Here is a 16,554-nt window from a genome sequence, read left to right on the forward strand (position 1 = left end):
AAGGCACGTTATGCTTCTGGTGGTGAGGTAAAACCCTTTTCACTGTAGTGATGGTATGCTATACCTTTGATTTTGATTCCGACAGGAGATCCTCAGACCTACCTAATTATGTAGGTAGCTTATGCTTATAATTATTAGCTGTACTAGTAAACACTATCTCGGAATCGTACTTAAAGAATGGGAATATTAGCAATATTAATAGGACACCTGAATCATAACCGAAGATGCGAATTAAAACCCAGGCAAGCATCACTGTATTTTCCTGTTTATTCCATAACTGATTCAGAGTAATAGCGATTACAGACCACTCGCCATCGCCTCTTTCTTTAGGTTTAAACTAATCTAAATTTGGAAATAAATAGATGACGTAATTTTTGTCATGACTTTTGAAAAATTTTTTGTTTTTTAATTTTGTTTATACATTGTCAATGTAAACATTAAAACAGCTGACGATGACAATTGGTAGAGTTAAATACTGATGTGCCAAAATTGCTTGATACTGTTTAAATTTTGTTTTAGTTAAATATATAATCATTGTTCCATGATAATTCCTTACTAGTTCTAACTTGCAAATGATTACGTTAAGCAAACCAAAATAAAAAAAAAACGGTTTTAACTTTAATCTACGACGTCGTTGTTTTACACTTGATTAATTATTATGTGTCAGTTCAAAGTCTATTTTACAAACAGCAAGTTTATGAAGCAATGTTTCATATAGCTGCTGTAACTACCTAAATATGCATTGCTATTATGCCATTGTTTAAAGAGTGCAGTGAGTGAATTATTTGTGGAAAACTAAAAAAGATAAAGATAAAACATCGGCTATAAGTGCAAACAAACATTTTCGTTAGTGTCTCTTATCAATGTAGATAACGTGCTATATTTTATTTTTATTTTTATTCCGTAAGGATAGAGGTAACATATATTATTAATTAATTATTCTCATTATTGCAATTTTACATATTTAATTGTACAAGTTTTTTAGTTTTCAATTAAAAATTTGAATGTTTAGAAGTGTGAATATTTATTGGTAACTTTTTAATTACCTACAATTGGAGTATAATGGCCCATATCTTGCGCCGTTCAGCTTACCAAATTATTTATAAAAATAAATTATTATTATCTCCGTCATCTCGTCAAAAATCTACTGAAGATAATATACTTAAGTCTGTATATAAAGAATTCGAACTAACATGTCAAACGGTCAGAGATTTTGCATGGCAGAACTTGGACAGATGGCCAGACAAAACATTAACAGTGAGTACCTTTTTTATATTTAATTTTGTTTTAATTACCAATTTATAAATTGTACCAGTTGTGCCTTGAGCAGGGCCTCCTGTTTGAGTACCCACTCACCTTTTATTTTTTTGGCAGACAGAAGTGCCAATTTATCAGGTGGATTAAGAATTCCTAACTATAAATGATGAAAAAAAATGTTTGGCACTATAGTTTTTAATAAAAAATATATTTAAAAAAAAACCAAGATATTTATAATTTGATAAATATTTTGTTATTTGTTGTTTACCTAAAATAATAGAATTAATTTTTATTTACTTTTCTTTTTAGGTATGTGCCGTGACTGGTCACGGTTACACTTATGCTCAAACATACAGGATGTCTATTTGTTTCGGTGCATCACTACGCAGTAAACTAAAATTACAGAATGATGATAAAGTGGCAGTAATTTTGCCGAATGTCCCTGAGTATCCTTGTGTTGTGTTAGGTATTCTTGAAGCTGGAGGTATTGCTAGTATAATGAATCCTGCTTATACACCACGTAAGTATTTGATATGATTTTTAATTATAACACTTATTATTTCTAAATATAAATATATATTGCCTAATTGTTTGATTAATTCCAGATGAATTAAAACATCAATTAAAACTAATTGAATGCAAAGCAATAGTGTCCTCTAAGCTGTCTTATCCCAATATAGTACTAGCTCTAAAAGAGATAAATTTGAATATACCTATCATATTAATAGACAATGATGTACCAGAAAATACCATAAAGTTTGCAGAATTTGCTGAAGATTTGAATATAGATACTGATTGTTTGAAAAAGGTAAAAAGAACTGCTAAGGATCTAGCCATTTTACCATTTTCAAGTGGCACTACTGGTTTCCCTAAAGCAGTGGAACTGACACACGAATGTTTAAACACAATGAATGAAATGATATTAGCCCCAGAAGTAATTGGTGTAGAAGAAGCTAGTGGTTTGTATTTATCTTATTATTAAACAATAGTCAATTACTTATCTTTTGCTAAAATAAAATTTAAATTTATACACTCAAATGTGTAAAAGTGAGATTTGAGTGAAGTGTGAGAATTAACATAAACATTAAAATGATAATTACTTCTGACAATTAAGCTAATTGTTTCATGTATTAAAAATATTTTTATCATGATGTATGGTATTTTAATAGCTTCAGTTAATACCTTTTTTTGTTGTTTATTCATTATTTAATGTTTTATAGGACAAAAAATGGACCATAAAAAATTGTTTAATATTTAAGTTAATTTAAGTTATAATGTTGCTCATGTTCGTCTGAAAGCTGTGTAGCATTTAAATGCGTACTTTATACGATATTGTATATTATTCTGTTGGTGGATAAATACATTTTGGATGTGAGAAGTCAGTACTTTTTTAAATATATGAAAAATGCATTATTTAATATTTTATCATCTCCACTGTTTTGCTGAGCAAATGAATTTCTAAATTTTTCTTTTTGACAGGTTCCTTCCAATCAGTAACACCAGCAGTGTTGCCATTTTTCCACATCTTCGGCTTCAACGCACTTATGTTGAATCTAATGTCAAGAGGTATTAAGTTGGTGACAATGCCAACATTCAAGGCTGATCTTTTCCTCGAAACTATTGTTCGACACAAAGCGAATCATTTGTATGTCGTTCCGCCAATGAGTAAGTCAACAATATAAATTCTAAATCATTTACATGGCAGTACAGTTACAATATAATAATTTATTGTCAACTAGTTCTGCCTGTAGCTTCGCCTAGAGACAGCTCTAACCATTGTCTCGCCCGTGTGCAACCAGTACCCTGGCGCCCTATAGTAGGAGCTGGGTCAAAATGGATTACTTACAGTTATATTTTCAAACGGAAATTCGGGTGCAAATAGTGCAACCAGTATTGATCAATTACAATATTTCTTTGTGTCAAAAACATATATATATGTTTAGTTCTCTCCAATATAAGCGCGTTTATTATACACATTATGACATCACAAACACTACTTTCTGGTTTTGTAGTAACGTAATATTTTATACATTTTTAATTTAGTATATTATACATAATGTACATATTTATATGTATTGTTCACGAGGCGAATAGTTGATGAATGAATTAATAACTTCTCTTATTTTCTTGTCAGTCGCAAAGTTGTTGTTCGTACGCACAAAATTGTCCATTCTCATTTACAGTGGTATTTTTGGGCAAACATCCAGCGGTGACTCCGAAATACCTGGAAACAATACAGGGAATTATTTGCGGAGCCGCCCCCATCTCTAGTCACGACGCGAGTGCAGTTCTCAATAAAAATGTATGTCTGGTTTATATATACATATGTATGTGTTAAGTGTAATTCCGTAACTTGACGTAATGCGCGTACCTTTAAAATCGTTAAATAAGTTTTCAAGTTAACTATGTAACTTATAGGACAGAATTGAACCGTTCGTTATTCGTAACTGAAAAACGGTCGGTCATCGATGAACAATAACGATTTTTTATATATACATACAACATAGGTATCGGACATAGGCATTTCGTAGTGTTAACGCTGACGTATAAATATGTCTCGGAAAAGAAATCAGTATTACTCATTTACTTTTTCTTAATTGTTACTTTAACTAAATTTATTTCGTATTTGGAGTAAGTCGTAGGCTTCGTGCAGTCTCGTTTGTGTGATACTACCCGCTCTTCAGTTGTTTTAACGTTCAATGTTTTTTTTAATAGTTCGTATTGCTTTTTTTCCGTGTTGGGTTTATAACAAACGGTGACCGAGTCTCTATGTTTGTAACATAAGATGCATAACGCGATACTTTTCTTGGTAAACTATTTAAGGTGTAAGGAATCGTTAAAATTTCTATCAGTAGAATAATTAATCGAGGTGACCACTTCGCATCAGGTGGGTTGATAAATAAAAATACAGATTTTTTTTTATATTTAATTATTCATCCTAATTGGAACATCAATGTTCAAACTAATTTAACAAAATTTGCATAAATATATACATATGCATTTAATTAATATATTAATTACTTTTAGCAATATTTATATCTGCAAGGAAGTCGAACGCCAAACATCGAATATTATTATCATTTAAAATTAATTTAACTGAAACATAAATTAATTTAGTACTCTTCGTTTTAATTATTTCGATAGTTTTATCGGTTACCATAGATATTTTCTATGGTATAAATGTCCTGGACTGAGTTATTCCTTCTTTTTAAGAAGTAGGTTATTCCATGCTGCTCAAATGCTTTACTTACTTTACTTGGTGGTAGGGCTTTGTGCAAGCCCGTCTGGGTAGGTACCGCCCACTCATCAGATATTCTACCGCCAAATAACAGTACACTGTATTGTTGTGTTCCGGTTAGAAGGGTGAGTGAGCCAGTGTAATCACAGGCACAAAGGACATAACATCTTAGTTCCCAAGGTTGGTGGCGCATAGGTGATGTAAGGAATGGTTAATATTTCTTACAGCGCCTTTGTTTATGGGCGGTGGTGACCACTTACCATCTGATGGCCCATATGTCCGCCAACCAATGCCATAAAAAAATGCAGGTTTGTTAGGTTTGTATTGTTAGGTTGTTTCTACTAAATTATTTTATGACAAATAATAGAAAAAATATTATACATATACATTTATAGTTAATATTTCTACGTAAAATAAAACAGATTCCCTGGTGTTCGTCTTATAACTAATCCATTTTAGTTCAAATATATACTAAAAAAAAAAACGACGTTAAAAAAAACAACGGGTTCCCTTATTTTCGTCTTATAACTAATCTATTTTAGGTCAATAACATCTTATCGTAGTAATGCATAATAATACGTTTCGATAAAACGACGTCGCACCTAGAGTTCACTTATCTTAATATGTATTTTATCAATATATTACAATGTTATTTACAGATAAAAAGCTAAAATAAGATGATTATATTTGGAGATAATATTTAAGTACAAGGGCAAAGTCCGTGTCATATAAATTATAATTTCATAATGATTACAAGAAAAGTATAAAATCGTCCTAATGCTGTTTGATACCCTAAACACTATAATTTGAGATCATCATGCATTTTTGGAATGAATATAATGGATTTGCGAATAATTGGCAAATAAATTATCATATCGATGTTCATTTATTATATAAAACGGTTATTGGACATTTTATTATCGAATATGTAGGCGGACCAGCAAATTAGCCACCTGACGTTAATTGGTCACCATCGTTAGAAATATTAACCATCCCTTGCTTCACCAATGCGCCACCAATCTTGGGAACTAAGATGTTATATCCCTTGTGCCTGTAGTTACACTGGCTCACTCAACTTCAAACCGGAACACAACAATACCAAGTATTGCTGCTTGGCGGCAGAATATCTGATGAGTGGGTGGTACCTACCCAGACGGTCTTGCTCAAAACCAAGTAAAATTAAAGTGGATAAAAGTAGTTTAGCCTAGTGTTGTATTATAAATAAAGATATATTGTATAGTGCACAATTATCATTAGGCATTAGCAGCCCGTAAATGTCCCAGTGCACAATATAGCTGAACTATTAGAAAATCGCGTGGTATACGTAAATCTAAGGTTTGTTTATCTTTATTTCTTCCTCGATTGGAAAAGACTGTAGTGTTCAAGCGTGTGTGCTAACACAAGTGCTTCTTTCCCTCATACTTATAATCTCGGCAAAGATGCGAACTATCAGCAACAGTACAAACTTGTTGTAACCTTGTCGAACAGAACAAAAAAATGTATATTTTATATAAATTACATGGAATTAGCTAATCACTTACACGAGATTCTACAGAGAGACAATTATTAATTCCATGCATTTTTCTCAGGTATTTAATATGATAGAGATGATGACAAAATAAAACAAATAAATATACATGTTAAGAAAATTAACGTTACAAAATTTTTGAACTAATTCATGTATTTTTTTTGCTGTCTTTAAGTCGTCACGCTCACTTAGACATCTTGTCGTCGTCTTGAAGAGCGTCACTCATACTACTGTAAAGCGATAATTTAACGCGGAATAAAACTAGAATCTAGATATTTTTTTTATTTAAAAAATAGCACGACCAAAATGAATTCTTGAATTTATAGTCAGTGTCATTCGGGATGATGAAATGATTCTAAAAAAAAAAAAAAACGAAACAAGCAACTAGAAACTCACATACAAGGAGTCTGAAAATATTATACCACTTTTATGAGCAGTCGAGTAAAAATATGAGTCTATAAATCAATATAACTTTTTTTCAGAAAAATATCATCTTCAGGCAAGGCTATGGTCTAACAGAAACCTGTGGCGGGATATCCGTGGGAAACAAAACTGATGCTAATCACGCGTCAGTGGGTCATGTATTCGGGGGTGCTGAAGTGAAGATAACAGATCTGAACACCATGGAGGCCTTGGGGCCAGGACAGGTAATTAATTTTAAATGTATACGTCACCAATACAGTAAATGTCACATATACGTTTTATAAGATAAATGTTAGTAAATTCAGTGAAGATAAAAAATAAAATTAATGAACGATGCTAACTAAAAATATTTAACAAATCTAAAATAAAATGTTGCCAGTTCTTTCGATACATTAATTACTTTTTAAATTGAAATTCTTTTGTTAAATTTTAAATAATTATGTAAAAAATAAAGCATAGGTATAAAATGTATGGTATGAAATCCATATAAATAAATACGAAATACCACACACTGATCAATCACGAAATCTCACAAATTTTATTACCCACAAATTTGAAATTTGGCAAGTAGGTTCCTTATAAGGCGTAGTCATCCGTTAATATTTTACAAAACTTCACCCCTACGGGGGTAAAACAGGGTTGGAAGTTTGTATGAAAGTCCTATGTTTTTGAAGTATGAGACTTGAAATTAAAAAGGGATACTCTGCTATGATTTATGCAAGTCATCTCTATATTATTGTTTTATAAAACGAAAACAATTCTTACATAATTGAAAATACCTATAGTTTTGTGCTTAACGACATACAGCAGTTTCTGTTTTCCTCAATGTTTTCCTCCATAAATTACATCGTAACTATAAGGCACGTACACACGTTTCAAGCAGGCAACAATATAACTAATGGGAGGATTATTTATATTTATTAAAACATGAGAATTTCATAGTGTATTATACATTACTTTTATAGCTTTATTGTATATACGATACCGGAACTGGTTGCTAGTCTTTACTATTCTGTTCTATAACTTATACAAAATATAATTACTTTAAAGTTAGTGTTCTCTGCCTTCAAATACATATTAATAGCACCTAATTAATCGATTTTAGTTTCTAAATTTATTATTATCGACTTGTTAGAGTTTTTAATACGCTCTACATTATTTTAACCAAGTAATTAAAAAATTCAACGATACATCAAGATGTAGGCCATTTATTGCCTACCTAGAAAATAAATAGAATACTATATTTTAGCATATTTAAAATATTTCCAAAAAAAAAAAAAAAATTTTACATGCTTAAGTAGTATGGTTATGTTATAGAGTTTGCTAATTTTTCACTACGAAGCGGTCACTATCAATATCTATCGTCAGCGATAGTAAACGCTTTTTTGATTAAATATTAACCTTTTCTTCAATAGCTGATGCGTGACTAATCATGGAAACTAAGATCTTATGTCACTTGTGTCTGTAGTGACACTGACACACCCTTCAAACCAGAACACAACAATAATAAGTAATGCTGTATGGTGGTAGAATGTCTGATGAGTGGGTGGTACCTACCCAGACGGGCTTGCACACAGCCCCACACGTACTTAACGTTTGCTACATTTACATTAACAGCCTGTAAATTTCCCACTGCTGGGCTAAGGCCTCCTCTCCCTTTGAGGAGAAGGTCTTGGAGCATATTCCATTACGCTGCTCCAATGCGGGTAGGTGGAATACACATGTGGCAGAATTTCGTTGAAATTAGACACATGCAGGTTTCCTAACGATGTTTTCCTTCACCGTCGAGCACGAGAGGAATTATAAACACAAATTAAGCACATGAAAATTCAGTGGGTTTGAACCCGAAAACATCGGATAAGATGCACGCGTTCTAACCACTTATTTTAAAAACTAATCGAGTTTCGATACATTATAAAAGTTTTATTTGTTTTCCTTACAGGAAGGTGAAATCTGTTATCGAGGTAAGAATCTTATGAATGGATATTATAAAAACGATGAAGCTACTAAAGAAGTGATGACTGAAGACGGCTGGTTCAAAACTGGTGACATTGGGAAATATGATGAGAATACATATTTGTACGTCACTGATCGTTTAAAGGAACTTATAAAGGTAAATAGTAAAATTCGTATTGGTTTGTTTTTTTTTCATACAGGACATATTTAATTGTTTAAAAGTAGTTCACTATAGTACGACACAACTTAGATGTAGCATCGGCAAAATTCGTAAAACCGATCACATCCGAATTAGCTGACTTCAAAATCATCTTTATTCATTTGTTATGCGTAAATGATCTTTACATCATACATCAGCAGCCCATACTCGTCCACGCCACTGTGATCTCTCTTCGGCTACTCGCATCCAGCTCCTGCCAGCCGTCTTGCGCAAATCGTCAATCCACCGTGCCTGAGGACGTCCTACACTACGTTTGCCGAGACGCAGTCTCCACTCTAGAACACGTTTAAAATTATCTTTACGGAAACGTAATAATTTGTAATGTCATATAACCAAATGCATTCGCCAAATTAACGATTGATTACTTTTTTGCGATGCTACATTTAAATTATGTCGTACTATACGTATTTAATTTGAGAAAATCACTGATTTCACAGTAAGTTTTGTCGTCTTTTTGGATATGAACATTTCCAACCGGTGGTTAACTCTACTTTCAATTTGATATATGAGATAGAAATCGGTCTGAACGATATCAACATCATTTCTCATCAGAAATTTATATTGTCCATAGGTTAAAGGATTCCAAGTACCACCTGCAGAACTAGAAATGGTTCTCCGAACTCATCCGAAGATCCTCGACTGTGCAGTTATGGGTGTCCCTGACCCAATCTCAGGGGAGGTACCGAAGGCATTTGTGGTTACACAAGCTGGGGAAAGTTTGAAGAGTGAGGAGATTTTAGATTACGTTAACAGCAAAGTTGTGTCTTTTAAGAATATCAAAGATGTTCAATTCGTTGAAGCAATACCTAAGAATTCAGCGGGTAAGATATTGAGGAAGGAATTGAAAGCGAAGTATTGTTAGCGATCGGTTTTGACGTAATACACTCACACATACACAACGCGCCATTATTTTATAAATATTTACTTTAGTAATAAAGCAAAGATACAACGACGTAAAGTTTAATACTTAGTAGAGTACTATATTTTTATAAGTCGTATTACGACTACCAAAACGATAAAAAATATATTTTACAATCGATTGTAAGTTGATAGTAAGTTTTTTTAATGATGAAATTTATATTTATACTAATTGTAAATAAATAAATTAATATCTTTTGATAAATTACTTAATAAAAAATAAAAACAATTTTAAGACATTTATCTCTAATATATATTTTTTAAAAATTATTATTAAAAAAAAAAATGTCTCAATCGTTTGTCACAAATAGCATGTTTTGAAAAATATTAGACGCAAAACTAGTTTGGCGTGAAATTGTGTTTAAATTTTACAATAAATCATGTAATAAGCTCCTATAAATATAGGGTTAAACCTGTAGAAAAGAAATTCTGCTGCATGTAGCTATAATTACTAACCCGTATTGAGACCGGTTCAATAACTTTTTTTGACACGACCTTTATAAAGCAACAAATCGTTTTTTTAATCTGTTTTAATCGATATGTCATCCAAAAAAAGAAAATCTCTTAAAAAAAGATTTAAAAAAAATTCACATCGATGTTATCATATGTATTGAGGTTATACGGTAATAAAAACTTATTGCATCCATTCTAAAGTCTATAAGATCGTGAAAAAAGTAACAATTGGTTAACTAGCGTAATACTTTTTTGTCAACACAAACAACAATAACGCAATCTTTTAATGATAGCTCAAAAAAGGTCTTAATAAAATAATCGATAATATTACAGAATAAGTTATGTCTTGTATGATGATACAAGAAGAATATTGTAGTGTGCCATTTTAGAGTAAAATTTCAAGGTCAAATTAAGATGCTTCCGTTTGTGTGATAGAGACAAAAATATATTAGAGAAAAAGAGAGGCATACAAACACTCACATTTGATAATGACTGACACAAAGTGATGCTACTTTGGGAGTTTCTGATGTAGTAAAACCTTTTTGCATCCGAAACTCTTGCATGACACACATTACTAATTTAAACAATGTTTTATTATTTTGAATGTATAATGTGTATCTTGGTGTATTTGTATAAATCATTAAACAGACACATTCATACAATTCATATCGGATCCGTTTCTATTGATGCGACGGACAATGTTTAAACTATCTTATTAACTAACGTAAAATATTGAAAAACTAAATAAATATATTTTAATTTAAATAATTATCGCTAGGGTCATTTAGAATTCAATAATATCTGTAACAATATAAATTTTAATTAAAAAAAATAATACAAAAAATCTGTTGCACCGAGCTTATTATATTTATATTAAAAATAAAAACGTACTTTTAAAAATATAAGATTTTTTAAAATAAATTATTTAGTTTTTAAAACAGCAACAAATATTAATTTATTTTACAAATTATTAATTTTTTTTTAGTTTTATAGCTTGCGCTTATTGTTAAATCACATTTATTATACAAATATAAATATAATTTAATCAGTTAAATATTTTTAATAGCTCTTTAAATGCTATAGACGATTGTAATACTATATACTAGTAGTTACATAAATACTTGAAAATCTTAACATATTATTTATTTAATAAGTTTAGAATCTTTAAAACACTAAAAGATAGAAGAAGAAGTAAGATTTTTAAATAAAAACAAACAACGAAATTAGTATTTTTTTACGATTCGATTATTCAAACGTGGGAATCAGATTTTTCTACAAAACAAAAGATGAAACGCACGCCTTGTAGTAAAATGTATATAAAGACGACAATAAGTACAGAAGTGATTAATTTGACATTATATTGTTCCTACACGTCGTAAACGACACCACTAATTAATTCGCTTATTTTAATATGATTAAAATAATACAGCAGTGCTTTTCTGTATGAACTCATATCGTAATTCACTAGTAGCATGTTAAAACTGACTTATGGTGATATGCTACTTAGGCTTATATTATATTTACAATTATACTCAATGTTATAAATAACTTACTGACACTTTACAAGCACCTTCTGTGGTGGGTTTCGTTTTTGTAATGGCATAGCTCTTTACCTAAAATTAGTTCCCACCTCGCCCACCAGATGTCATGTCAAAAAAAAAAATAGTCGGTAATTTTAATAAAATAAATAAATGAATACTTAAGTAACAAGTGCCTTATAAATGTTTAACCTTTGAAAAAGGATTATTTTTTATTAAATTAAGATTAAGTTTTTTCTTATAACTATTTTTATTATATTTGTAAGCGTAAGAGCATATATCCACAGTTGGCAATTATTGTGTTTTACCACTAATTTAAACCCAAAATCAAATTCAAAATCGAAACAACACAAAAGTTGCCAATTATTTAGTTGAGAATTGATGTATGACGTCATTTTTATACATTTTTTTTATGTTTAAGCATTTAAAAATAATTATTGTGGACCAATCTGTATGCAAAATGTATTTTTAATATGACTACTTACTCATTTACAATTTTATCAATAAGTTATTTTTTAAGAATTTTACAAAATTACTAATCACATATGCTAATAATATGCAATTTATACTTTAAATGTATTTTATAACGAAGATATATGAAATATTATACATAGATTGATTTATATTTATATGGAAGTTAACAAATCATTACATGTCGTCAATTCCGTTCTTTTAGAACGGACAAGACTTAAACTATTAATATCTTCTCCTCATGTTTAAAATAAAAATGAGAGCAAGACTTACTTCTGTAAACAGTTCTGTCTCAAGCATAACAAGCATCAAGTCAAGCAGTGTTCTGGTGGTCTTCAAAAAACTCAAAAGATTTTTAAGTGATCTTATGGCCTCACCATGGCTTTGGTAAAGACTTTCATGGGCGAGGCACCCCATACACCCTGGATTAAAATCGTTGTGCATGTAAATTAGTGATTGTATAAGTTTTATCCCACTTAGAAGTAAAGTCTGACCGGCAATTTTTGAAATGAAGATTAAATTCATCAGTTATCATATACTAATGATCAATAAAATTAAACTGTTAGTATTTTTTCCTTTTCATAATAATTTCATCAGAGTTTCAATACTAGGAGGATAATATGTTGTATAGAGCGTTTTTTGTACTATACCATATAACCATTCGTATATATATTATAATATAATATTATATAACTATAAGTGCAATATAGAAAAAATATATTCATATGTTACTACTTTTGTTAATTGTTATTTGTACGATTTTATATAAAATATTATTAAAAATATATTGGAGCATGAAGTTTTTAATTCTTTAATAATTCATATTGAAAACTGATTTTCCGGAACAACTTACGCACGACCCATAAATTAAGGCAAGCTTTATTTAACTGACCAATATTTGTGTCATGTAATTTTACGTTTGTAAACGTTCCTTCACAACTATTCCAAATTATTATTGCAATTACTGGGGCCTACTGCTGGTATTGCTTATATTTATACCTGAATGTTTTTGATACTTGGAATTATTATAAGCCATCATCAAAAGACCTTTACAACGTAACTTGTTATTTTTTTCTAGGCTGTTTTATTTGTCATTGATTGATTGGTTTTTAACGATTCTTTTTTAAAATAGACTTTCCTTGACAATTTCTGTAATTTCACTCTTTACTACTACTGTAAGCCGTATAAATGGGCTTCGTTCCACAAACCCTTCTTAACAAGTGCAACAAATACATAGAACTAGAATGCGTCTAGAATGCCGTTCACATTCAATAAAGTCAATTTAAAAGATTCTTACTTAGCCTTGATATGATTAACTCAAACTCCAAAAGTAACTTGTTGAGTATTGTTAATGCCTAAATGACAATAACATTATACATTTTATATATTCCCTTATTTTGTTTTATATAGTAATTAGTAACAGCCTTATAATGTCTCAGTGCTGGGCTATATTCTCCCTTTGCGGAAGTTTGCTGCTTTTTCTATTAGTTTCTCGTATTATAAACATTGCCTTTTACCTTAACCTTTAATGAACGATTTGATAAATACAATTAGAACTTGAGATATTCAGTGCTATTTTCCTGTAATTGAACTTCGATATGTACCACTAATTGTTAGATTATCGCTGTTCGTTAATTACATTAAGCTAAAACTATTATCTCTCCAAATCTATGAAACAAGATTACTCGCATCTGGATAAACTCAAGTCGCTTTTACAATAAATACTTCGGCGATATAGTTTAGTATTTGACCATCTGTAAGGCGTCCCAGAAGGTTTTGCGATTATAAAATATACACTAAAGTGTATATGAGTAAAGATATGTCTTATTAAATTAGGTATTAATATATACTCATATTATGAATGCGAAAGTAACTCTGTCTTTCTGTCTGTTGCTCTTTCAAGACTAAACCAGACTGAGTTACTTTTGAATTTACGTTATTAGTATACATTGAGCATTCAGGAATTGTGAACTTTTTAACTAGAGGTTTTTTACTAGAATTAAATCATTAGTTACGTAGATTAACCCCTACTTACAAACAAACTTTACCTCTTTATAACATAGATTAAGTGAATCATTGTCAGTTCAACGGTTCTCATGCATGCGGCTATAATTGATGCAATAATGATCATTTTGTGAACACAATGAACGTACTAGAAATACAAAAGGTTAAGCAATTGTGTTTTAGGTCGTTGTCTTTGTTACGCGATATTAAAAAAAATAATGTTTACAAACAACAGACAATCGTAAAACTCCATTCGCTCAGTTTTCACCTCACCGTTACATTACTCTTTTAACAGACTAATTTTTGTATACGTGAAAATATGACATCCTTGCAAATGAATATATTTTTTTAATCACTGTTGTTTTATACATTTATTATTTTATTGTTACTGTATTACACAAATAAATAAACGATTTAATTGTGGTTTCAATATAACTGCCTTTTTAAGATGAATGTGGCTTTTAATATAAAATGGCGGAAGGGCAAATGTCACCTAATGGTTCGAACTATAATTACATTAAACTATGATCACCCATATGTATTGCCGCTTTAAGGAATATTAATCAACTCTAGTAACGAAGACTTTTTGTCCCTTTTGCCAGCGTAACTGAATAGCTCACTTACTTTTTAAGCCAGAACATGCCAATACCAATACAATGAAAATATTTGCAAGTAACCAAAACGGACATAATTTTAGGTTTTGTCTGTTGTTCTGATTCTTCGTAGTAGATTTCTTTGTATAATATTCCAATCGAGGTCAGAGGGTCGATGTACATGGTAAGAGATGTCCCGGGGCTCCAATACATGTGGGGTCACTCAAGGATCTATCCTTGGTCCATTTCTCTGCCTCATTTACATTAGTGACTTGCCTGGTCGGAGATAAATATAAGATTGTATTCTCTGTCGATGATAAGATAAGAATACGGTAATTAAAAAAAAATGTCAATTGTTACACGACAAGGTGAACAATGCTCTCTCTGATATAGTACATTGGTTTAGTGCCAATAACCTACTTCTTAAATAATGGTTAAATGCATCTAAAGTTGTAAGAACTCACGTACGTGTTATTAACATTTTCAGGATTTTTCGGCATTCAGCCGAGATATTCTTAAAGCTCTATTTTTTTCCGTTAGTAAAATATTTGGTTTTATGGTTTTTTTATTATTCCATGTATAATGCAACTTTATCGCAGGTAAAGATATTACATGTAATTGGCTATATAAAACGGGCACATTATCTGTGATATGACCGTGACGAAATCTTTACTAATAAGTATGAATTAAAATATATATATATATATATATATATATATATATATATATATATATATATATATTTAAAGTATTATATCTATATTAATGAAGAACTATGTGTAGTACATAATATAACAGTGCTGCCTCGTTGGTTTGGTTTGGATTCAAACCCCAGGTTCAGCCGATGCAAATTAATGGGGCTTTTCTATCGAAAAAAATAAATTTCAGTAACAGCATGCATTCTGGAAATAGGAAGTGTGTACACTCGCGAGCCTCGGAAAGTACTTAAAATTTATTTATTTATTCTAAAACTAAACATTTACATATGGATTAAACAAAAGTTGCATGTATGCAACAGGCTTAAATCTGTTGGTCGTGTCAGATTTTCCGTCCCATCGGATTACGAGTGAGCTAATCTTTTAACTTATGGAATTAATATTATAAGTTTTTTTTATATCTTTACTCGACCTTCGTTTGTAATAGCTTGTATCTATAAATCTTACAAAATATATAAATTAAGTATAATCTAGGAAGTAAATAATGCTTGCAAGTGTTCTTAAGGATAAAATACCATTCATTAATTTCAATTATTGTGTATTGTTTCATATTATAATTGCATTAATAAACGCAGATAAACAACCATTTTGATCCATACCAATTTGCAAAATATAGATATTCTGATTTATTGTCTTGTATATTATTATAAATAGAGACATTTTGTTTTCGAGTATTTTTAAAAATATTTCTTGTTAGGAATATTACATATTAGTAAAAAGTAGTGAACTTGTCTATGTCTAAATCTCATTGTCTTTGATTATATTTGAGTCCATCAAAAGGCTATTTTGAGTAGAGTTTATGCTGGAGGACTTTGTAGTAATAATCATTAGTGAATAAATCAACAAGATTCGATAACTTACTAGTGATAATTAACACACGTATTTAAATTAAACTATTATTAATATTGATTTGGCTTTCACTTCTAATAAATAACTATATTACTATTAGTTTTATTTTAACTTCCTCAATTTATTCAACCTCAACACATAACAACGTTACATATTGTGTGTACTAACCTAACTCTAAAAATACTTACATTAATACGTTATGATAAAAGATAAATGTTTAGTTAAATAATATTTTATAAATTCATCTTTCAGCACATTTATTATAACTATAGTTATCTTTTTTCGGGAGAGTCTAAACTCTAAAGGAATTAACACGATTCTATGAACGTTTGGGAAGCTGATTGAACGGCACCGTTTAGTGAAATGTTTAGGCTATTAATTGAACTGCTA

At 30.3% G+C, this 16,554-nt stretch overlaps 1 protein-coding gene across 3 annotated transcripts; it reads left to right on the forward strand.

The window, feature by feature from the left end:
• The first annotated feature begins 491 nt into the window (after positions 1-491).
• On the forward strand, positions 492-9,655 carry LOC125068928 (4-coumarate--CoA ligase 3-like). Of its 3 annotated transcripts, none has more exons than XM_047678313.1 (9): positions 492-915; positions 986-1,257; positions 1,567-1,777; positions 1,863-2,216; positions 2,737-2,922; positions 3,441-3,559; positions 6,506-6,670; positions 8,389-8,559; positions 9,194-9,655. In XM_047678313.1, exons 2-9 carry the CDS (start codon positions 1,063-1,065, stop codon positions 9,482-9,484), a joined length of 1,692 nt encoding a protein of 563 aa, XP_047534269.1. In that variant the 5' UTR covers positions 492-915; positions 986-1,062; the 3' UTR covers positions 9,485-9,655. The 3 variants fall into 3 exon arrangements, with proteins under 3 accessions (XP_047534269.1, XP_047534270.1, XP_047534268.1); XM_047678314.1 differs by having other exon boundaries at positions 1,016-1,257; XM_047678312.1 differs by having other exon boundaries at positions 492-1,257.
• The last annotated feature ends 6,899 nt before the right edge of the window (positions 9,656-16,554 follow it).

Source organism: Vanessa atalanta, chromosome 14 (genome assembly GCF_905147765.1).
Source record: "Vanessa atalanta chromosome 14, ilVanAtal1.2, whole genome shotgun sequence".
NCBI lineage: Eukaryota > Metazoa > Arthropoda > Insecta > Lepidoptera > Nymphalidae > Vanessa > Vanessa atalanta.

Coding starts and splice junctions, on each gene's coding strand:
- LOC125068928 (XM_047678312.1), top strand. CDS start 1,063: ATGGCCCATATCTTGCGCCGTTCAGCTTACCAAATTATTTATAAAAAT. Junction 2,923..3,440: donor GTATGTCGTTCCGCCAATGA/GTAAGTCAACAA, acceptor TCTCATTTACAG/TGGTATTTTTGGGCAAACAT. Junction 8,560..9,193: donor GTTTAAAGGAACTTATAAAG/GTAAATAGTAAA, acceptor TATTGTCCATAG/GTTAAAGGATTCCAAGTACC.